At 49.8% G+C, this 9,057-nt stretch overlaps 1 protein-coding gene across 3 annotated transcripts in view; it reads left to right on the forward strand.

Annotated features, from left to right (window-relative positions):
• The window catches only part of tnpo1 (transportin 1), a 40,704-nt gene that overhangs the window by 9,734 nt on the left and 21,913 nt on the right, over positions 1-9,057 (forward strand). For all 3 annotated transcript variants that reach the window (XR_007039277.1, XM_047372324.1, XM_047372323.1), the window contains exon 6: positions 8,565-8,698. Coding sequence is in view for 2 of the 3 variants with exons in the window: in XM_047372324.1 (XP_047228280.1) it covers positions 8,565-8,698 (134 nt within the window). In the remaining variant the exon portion in view is untranslated. The remainder of the gene's footprint in view (positions 1-8,564; positions 8,699-9,057) is intronic.

Genomic DNA, 9,057 nt, shown 5'->3' on the forward strand with positions numbered 1-9,057 from the left:
GACCTTTCAAAAGGTCATAAGATTTGATTTTCAGTTAGGTTTATGTTGTCCGTCTGAGTTTTAGTTTGCTATTCTTTATCTCCAGTTATCATCCAGTTGAAGATGTGTGGTTGTTGCTAATGTTTGTTTGCAGATTCATACATGAAAAGTTGAATTTTCCGAAGTCTGATTCGGATTGGAAGAATAGGTAAACCATAAACGGCTGGGGAGAAGCTGGATCCATTTAGCTAAAGTACATTGTTGACTCCAGCTTCATCATGTGCTCCTTGATTGCTGACATCGCATTTCTGAATGTTTTGAGTAGGGATGTACCGATCAGGATTTGTTTTTGTCATTTCAGAATACTTGTTTTCTGTAATACAGTATTACACATTCAGTGTTACACTTACTCACTAACCAGTGACGCTCAAGATGCTACATTCTCCAAATGTCCTGACAGCTACAGATTTTTTTTTTATTGGCACCGGAGTTCTCTTTCAACATTCGTTTCGGTATCTCACTATGGGACACGCCTCCAGCGCCTGTCCCCCAGAAGCTCTATTACATTACGCCAGTCTTGACTGGCAGGCGGAAGTGACGTCCGCTCCCATGGGAGGACTTCCTCCCAGTATAAAAGTCGACGTCACGTAGGTGATCTTCAGTCTAACACCTCTTCTCGCTCCCAGAAGCACCTCTCAGACGGTCATTACAGTAACTTGAGCTAGCTTAACTGTTCACAGAGCGAGCTAACAACTCGGTCGCCGAGCGCTTCTCAATAACTGTGCTCGACTGTTCTGAGTCCCTTTCAACGCTGGTCTGTCGCCAAACAGCAGCGCTGCAACTGGTCACCAAACTAGCTGCAACCTTAACGGAGCTTACGAAGTTGTGTAACTTGCACTCGTTCTCACCATGAACAGAGTCAAGCCACCATCTAGAACCTGCACATGTGGCAATCTCATAGCTGGGGCAGATACCCACTCTGTCTGCGCTTCGTGTCTGGGGCTGCAACATGCCCAGGACGCGTTGGCGTCACCGGCGAGCTGCGAGCACTGTGCACGGCTCTCCCTTAAGTCTTGTCGGTGCAGGCTAGCACGCCAAGCTAGCCTGTCGGAGGTTGATCCTATGATGGGGGTAGCCAATCCCCCGCCACCGGAGCTTCCTGGTACTGATGAGAGAGAGCCCACTTTGGCTGGAGCCAGTTGGGGTGATCAGCTCGACGCTGTCGCGCCACTGACTGACCCAGAGGAAGACGAGGCCGCACTTCCAGGTTTCAGTACTCTTGCTAATGCCGAGTCCGAATCTGAAATGGAGTCCATCAGTCTCGGGTCTGACGACGACGAGCTGGACTGCGGGCCTTATGCCATCCAGTCGGTTGCAAAGCCCTCGGTGACGGATGACACCAGCCGCTGCGGTTCCCCAAACCCGACGGCAACGGACCTGCATGATGTCTGCAGAAGGGCAGCAAAGAAGCTGGGCATCGAGTGGCTGGAAACCCTCACCGAAACTACCACATCTCGATATGAGGGGAAGCGGCTTCCGAGAGCCAAATCCTCCGGCAGACAGCTGTTGCCGGTCTTTCCCGAGTGCCTCGAGGAAGCGACCCGGTCTTGGAGCAATCCTCTCACCGCCAAGAACCCCGCCCTGGGAGGGTCGGCGCTGGACTGGACGGGCATGGAGGCCGGCGGTTTTTCACATCTGCCTCCCGTAGAACCTCTGCTGGCATCTCACCTGTCCTCATCGCAGAAGTCAGCCATGACAGCGGCAGGACCCACCCTTCCCTTCAAAGCTGACTCTTTTCAGTCCACTCTGAATGAGAAAAGCTACAAGGCGGTGGCTGCATCTGTTAAAGCCCTAAACGCTTCATCTCTTCTCCTCGCTTACCAAGCGGAATTACAGGAGCAGATGACTGGCACACCGATGGCCGATTTGTGGGACGAGTTGTGCGTGGTGACAGACCTATGCCTGCGTCTCCACAGAAGTGCTGTCCAAGCATCTGGGAGAGCCATGGCCCTGATGGTCACTCAGGAGAGAGCCAGATGGCTGAACCTCTCTAGCCTGTCTCAGAGGGAAAAGAACCAGCTCCTCGACACCCCCGTGGACCCGAAGAGCTTATTCGGACCCACTGTGGCAGCCATGCAAAAACGCTGTGAGGAAAAGAAGAGGGAAGGGGAAGCGCTAAAGCTGTGTCTGCCCAGGAAAGCGCAGCCTCCTCCCCCTCCAGCACCCCGTGTGCCGTTCGCTCAAGCGGCGGCTCGACCGGCCTACCGCATCCCCAAACGCCAGCCTCAGCCGCAGTCAGCGGACCGTGGGAAACAAACCGAGCTCAAAGGTGCTTGGGGAAGGAAGCCATTCGCTCCCCCGACAACGCCGGGGAACCAAGCGACCCCTTCCGCTACTGTGAGCGCAAAGAAAAAGAGGCGCGCTACCTAGGGAGCCGTCTTCGGGGTGGGAGAGCAGAATCTGCCAGACACCTGCACCCCCCCTACCAGGACACGTCCTGTCCTAGTTCGAGTTCAGAACGCCACGTTCAAGGCAACTCAAACGGCCTGCAGAGCCGACGTTGGAGCTCATCGTTCAGAGCCGATCGAAGCGGAGGAGGATCAAAGCCACCGAGAGCTCAGTGGAGCCGCAGCTGTGGCCAGAAAGCACACACCAGTGCACAAACACATGCCAGTGTCTAAAAACACGACCTTCCCCCTTCACAACATGTTCAATAAAGTTGTTTTCTGGCATGCATCCAGGCCTGGAGCCGAGGGCGCAGCCACAACAAAAAAACATGAAAAATATGTTTAAAATAACACAAGGACAGGACATGGCCGTGCAGCTGCACATGAGGCCACGAGGGGGAGCTCTCGCTCCAGCTTTGGCACAGCGGCAGGCTGGAGCTCCCGCTCCACCCTTGCCACAGCTGCACATGAGGCCTCAAGGGGGAGCTCTCACCCTACCTCTAACACAGCAGGCTGTTTTTTCTGTGGAAGAAGCAGACCTGGGACGAGCGCAGCTGGCAGTTGTAGCGGAACAGCAGATCCCTCAGCCGGTGTTGCGCAGTGTTTACACGGAAGCACCTTTAGGTCCACTGGCAAACAACACTCAGCTGTGGCGGGCATGTGGAGCGTCAGATTGGGTGATAAAGACTGTATCCAAGGGATACAGGCTCCAATTTGTGACAGCCCCACCCCGTTTCAAGGGCATAGTACCGTCATACGCCCGGGGAGAGTCCGCTCGCGTCCTGCAAGAGGAAATAATTTCCCTGCAGCACAAAAGAGCTGTCCGGCTGGTACCGCAGGAGCAAAGCAGAGACGGGTTTTACTCCAGATACTTTCTCGTGCCGAAAAGGGGCGGGGGTCTGCGACCGATATTGGATCTGCGGGCTCTGAACACATATCTGAGACGGTATTTGTTCAGGATGCTAACACACGCAGCTCTGATAAAGTTTACGCGTCAAGGAGACTGGTTTGTCTCCATAGACTTGAAAGACGCATATTTCCATATCCCTATATACCCCCCTCACAGAAAATACCTCAGATTTGCGTTTCAGGGAGAGATATACGAGTACCTGGTACTTCCTTTTGGCCTCTCACTGAGCCCACGTGTGTTTGTGAAATGCACCGAGGCAGCCATCGTGCCTCTGAGGGAAAGGGGGATGCGTCTGGCGACGTATATAGACGATTGGCTGATTGCAGCTCAGTCTTTAGAGGAGCTCAGGACGCATGCCGAGATGCTTACTTTACATCTGACAGCCCTGGGATTCACAATAAACTGGGAAAAGAGCATTTTAACCCCAGTACAAACAATCACCTTCATTGGCCTGTCCCTGAATTCAGTTGAGTTCAGAGCGCGCCTCTCAGCGGAACGAGTAAAAGCCTTTCAGGCTTGTCTGGCACTCTTTCGCAGAGGCACACAGGTGAAATTCAGGTTATGCCTCAGACTGCTCGGTCTGATGGCGTCTGCGCTGGCGGTCATCACACTCGGCCACCTACACATGCGCCCGTTTCAAAGGTGGGTGGCGTCACTCAGCTTGAGCCCCACACGCCATGCTCACCGCAGCGTCCTGGTTTCTCTCATATGTGCACGCGCGCTGAGCCCGTGGAAGCGTCCCGGTTTTCTCAACACCGGCGTTACCATGAGAACCATCCTGACGAGGAATGTAATTACCACAGATGCCTCGCTGACAGGCTGGGGAGCCACTCACGAGGGGATGATGGTAAACGGCGTTTGGAGTCCACAAACACAGACAGCTCACATAAATTGTCTGGAACTCCTGGCCGTGATGCTGGCACTGAGACACTTTCTGCCCTTTATCAAAGGGCGCCATGTTTTGGTCAGAACGGACAACACAACAGTGGTTGCTTACATCAACAGACAGGGGGGTCTGCGCTCACGTCATTTACACAAGCTGGCATACAGACTGATAATCTGGACCAGCTCACACTTGCTGTCGCTAAGAGCGACTCACGTGCCAGGGGTAATGAACAGAGGCGCGGATCTGCTGTCAAGGGGCAATCCCCGCTACAAAGAGTGGAAACTCCACAGCGAGGTGATGACCCAGATATGGAAGAGGTACGGCCGAGCGGAGGTCGACCTCTTCGCATCAGGGGAAAATGCTCAGTGTCTGATGTTTTTCTCACTGACAGAGCAACAAGCTCCGCTTGGGCTGGATGCTCTAGCGCACAAATGGCCGCCGGCCCTACTGTACGCCTTTCCCCCGCTGGAACTGATCATTCCTACTCTCGCCAGGGTGCGAGAGGGAAAACACTCACTCATTCTGATAGCTCCCCGCTGGCCAGGGAAACATTGGCTAGCGGAGATTTTTCAGATGCTACACGGCGAGCCATGGCGGCTTCCCCTCCGCAGAGATCTCCTGACGCAGGCACGCGGATAAATATTTCATTCGCATCCAGATCGCATGGCCCTATGGGCCTGGCATGTGAGGGGTTAAATCTGGCTGGCAGTGGGCTTCCCCAGAGCGTTATTGACACAATTCAAAATGCAAGGGCCGTTTCCACGCGTAACGTGTATGAGGGTAAATGGCAGGCATTCGTGGGTTGGTGCACAAAACCTATGGTGAGCGTAATGCAAAGCCCTGTGTCGGACGTTTTAACTTTTCTGCAGGCACTGTTGGATAAAGGCTTGGCTTTTACCACTGTGAAGGTGTACCTGGCTGCTATTTCAGCCTGTCACGTTGGCTTTGGTGACAAAACAGTGGGGCAGCACCCCCTGGTGTGTCAATTCATGAAAGGTGCACGACGGCTCCGTCCAGTGTCGAGGAGCCTCACTCCTTCATGGGATTTACCTATGGTACTCGATGCGTTTTCACGTGCACTGTTCGAACCGTTGCAGCAGGTTGAGCTCAAAGTGCTTTCCTTTAAAACGGCCTTATTGATTGCTCTGGTTTCTGCTAAGCGTGTGAGTGACATTCAAGCGCTCTCAGTTAACCCGTCCTGCATGCAGTTTCTGGGTGAGTCAAGGGTTTTACTGAAACCTAATCCTGCCTTTATACCTAAGGTTGCTACGGCTCTGCCATGCCTTGCCCTTGAATTAATGGCTTTCTACCCACCACCATTCTCTTAGGAGCATGAACGACTGCATACGCTCTGCCCAGTACGAGCTCTGCGGTTATATGTGAAAAAAACTGCAGATTTTCGTAAATCAGAGCAGCTGTTTGTGTCATGGGCTTCACCACATAAAGGAAAGCCTCTCACAAAGCAACGTCTTTCGCATTGGGTAGTGGGGGCTATTATTATGGCTTATGAGAGCAGAGGCCTTGCACCCCCTGCAGGTCTGCGGGCTCATTCCACCCGTGGTGTGGCATCATCCTGGGCACTGTTCCAGGGTATACCTGTGGAGGAAATATGTGAGGCTGCCAACTGGGCGACCCCTCACACCTTCACTAGGTTCTATAAACTGGATGCCACCAGGCCCACACTGGCTCACACAGTTCTGGGTGTGGGTTCCACATTGCCATGAATGCAAGATGCAATCTGTTGGTCTTCGAGTGAGCTTATCTGGCAATACGGGAGCAGAAATATCCCATAGTGAGATACCGAAACGAATGTTGAAAGAGAACTTTAGGTTAAGGATTTAACCCCGGTTCTCTGAAACATGAGTGAGGTATCTCACCAGATCACCCTCCTTGCAGGGAGCGAGGAAGAGGTGTGCTTATTAAACTGAAGATCACCTACGTGACGTCGACTTTTATACTGGGAGGAAGTCCTCCCATGGGAGCGGACGTCACTTCCGCCTGCCAGTCAAGACTGGCGTAATGTAATAGAGCTTCTGGGGGACAGGCGCTGGAGGCGTGTCCCATAGTGAGATACCTCACTCATGTTTCAGAGAACCGGGGTTAAATCCTTAACCTAAAGTTTCTGCAGGTCAGCACACAGCTACTGTTTGTTGCATATAGAGCAAGTTCGCCAAAGCGCTAGCCTAAACATTAGCATGTTCACTCTGTTTTAAAATGGGCCGCTGGTAATCCTGCTTGTTAATCATGTGGTTAAAACTTTGGGAAAAGGGTTGTTCTCCTGCTTTGTGCTTTGCTGTCACCATCGTAAAAGTTGGGCACTAGTGTTTTCAGCTGCTTTCTGCACAGTTTTCTCTTGTACACTAAAAGCTGTTTGATATGTGATCACAGAGCAGAGAGCAATTCACATGACACAGACAGACAAGGAGCTGCAGTGTCTCCCTTAGGAATGCCATCGTAAAAAGGGGAAAAAACATTATGATTGTTGGAAAATCTAGATTTGTTAGATTAGCAAAATAAGATGCTTCCTGGAACATACTGTTTTGCAATTTGTGCATACAAGAACAGAGTGATTTGGGACAACCATCAGGTGAATGTGAGCTGTGTGCCTGTGCACCTTTGCAATTATGTCTGCAGTGATCCACATCTGTAAATAATACACTGCCACAACTGCTTGTGCTTTCATGTCTATGTTTGGCAAATTTTTATTGACGAGTGTGCAGTTTCTAAACCAAGTGTGCTTTGAGGTTCAAGCAGTGAGAAACATTTGCTGTTCTTATTTGAGTTCAAGAGTGAACATGTAGGTGTTGTGCATTTATTTTCATCCTACAACGTGAAGATCCTTGAATAGCCTCCAGCTCAACAGGGCCCCACATAGCCACAGAGGTTTGGCACAATGAATGGAGATGTAAAATGTCAGCTTGGACTCAGTGGTACTATGTGATGTCATTGTGTTTTTACCAAAAATGTGAGTGTAAAGTGATCCAAAGAAAGAAATCTTTAGCACTTTGAAATTGGTATAAGTTTCAGTCCTACTAATGCATCTGTGTTTGTAGTTTCAGATCAGTTTTTGGTCGAACAGGCCGAACTCATGTGGGTATGTGTTACCACCACTCCCTGCCTCGCAGGCTCTATAAAAAGGAAGGAGCAGGTGTAAGGTTGGGGGATGGCTTAATATAGGTCTTGTCTGGACAGTTTCACTGTTTTGATTAATGGCAGCTGGCGTGTTGGTTGCAGCTGAGTTGTAAAGGTCAGTTTCATATCATCCGTGCTTATGTTGGTCACCGGCGTATTTGAGTTCTCTATCAATACTCTTGTATTCTTTGGATTTCCAGGGCTATTCAGTTTACTGAACACTTATTTCTCTTGGTCCAGCTTGTAGTTGCCTGCATAAACTCTTTCCTGCTCTGAATGACGTTCACTTGCAGCAGCCAAGGGGACTACGCTCTTTACCCTCCCCTTTCCCATTTCTCCCATTTCTTTTTCTCCACTCCTACTCGTATGTTTCTTTAATGGTCCAACTTCACTGGAAGCGGCTTGTTTTCATATAGGAAGAGCAGCTATACCTCATCTTAATCCGCTTTCTTTCTTTTTTCCTCTCCAGTAAATGTCATGCACGTCAAAGGACCTCTCGATATTTTTTTCTGTCAGCTCCACAGTGACATTTCCAGAAGCTGCCCCTCCCCAGTTTTGTTGCTGTACGTCTGCGAGTGAAACTGCAATATAGTGGCACCATCTCCACCATGGTGTGTCTGTGACCTTGACACCGTACCCTTTCCGTCTTGTTACATCCCCCACATTTTTTTTTGCCCGCTCTGTATCTGTCATCTAAAAGGAAACCTGACATGGGAGCAGGTTTCCATGGAAACATATTTCACACAGTGTCGGTGTCGGAGCGGTCTGCTTCTCCGGGCTGCTTTTTTTAGAGTAGGCAGCATATTGTAAGGCTGCATACTAAACATCTGCCAAGCACCTAATATTAACAGTGAGGTGTGTCTGAGCGCTGCTTGCCAACCGTTTGAAGGTTATTGTGGGAGAAGTAGGTGAATCCTATTGAGGAACATGAAACATCTGTTGAGCAGAATACATATGAATTTACAACATAATTAAATATTTGGAACATTTATACAGTGCGGTCTCAAAGCAAGTCCCCTGATATTGAAATCTGTTTCCTCTCAGTATTTCATGGCTGCAGTCTCTGCATCATGTAGCTGTGATTAAACATTGAATGCAACCCGTCTGACTTGCTGCTTATAGCTGAGTTATGTAGTTTTACTGTGCTTACATTTTAGTCTTATTTTTTTTCCTCTCACATGTTTTTGTATTTTTTTCATGTTGTCTTCAGGGAGCATTCGGGGCCCTGCAGAAGATCTGTGAGGACTCTGCCGAGATCCTGGACAGCGACATGCTGGATCGGCCTCTTAACATCATGATCCCCAAATTTCTGCAGTTTTTCAAGCACAACAGCCCGAAAATTAGGTAGATGGTTGGCTAGACGGATAAATACATAGAGTGGTTCTTCTTTGTCATTCCACATATATACAGGACAGTACAAAGTAGAACAGTTTCACGTATTTCTAAAAAAACTACCATGGGTAAAATAAAACCGAAATAAGAAGAATGGATAAAAAGAAAAATAATATGCAGTATGACAAAAATGAAGTTGTGCAATTTGAGATATGAGTGCAGCTCTACTGTTTGCCTGAGGTCAGAAGTCTGAACTGTCTATGGTTAAGGTGGGTGGGTGGGATCCAATGATTTTTGTGGCTTTTGACAGTAATGACTTTGGGCAATGCCCTTCATAGGTTTGAGGAGAATACCAGTGATCTCCTAATTGG

Source organism: Girardinichthys multiradiatus, chromosome 8 (genome assembly GCF_021462225.1).
Source record: "Girardinichthys multiradiatus isolate DD_20200921_A chromosome 8, DD_fGirMul_XY1, whole genome shotgun sequence".
NCBI lineage: Eukaryota > Metazoa > Chordata > Actinopteri > Cyprinodontiformes > Goodeidae > Girardinichthys > Girardinichthys multiradiatus.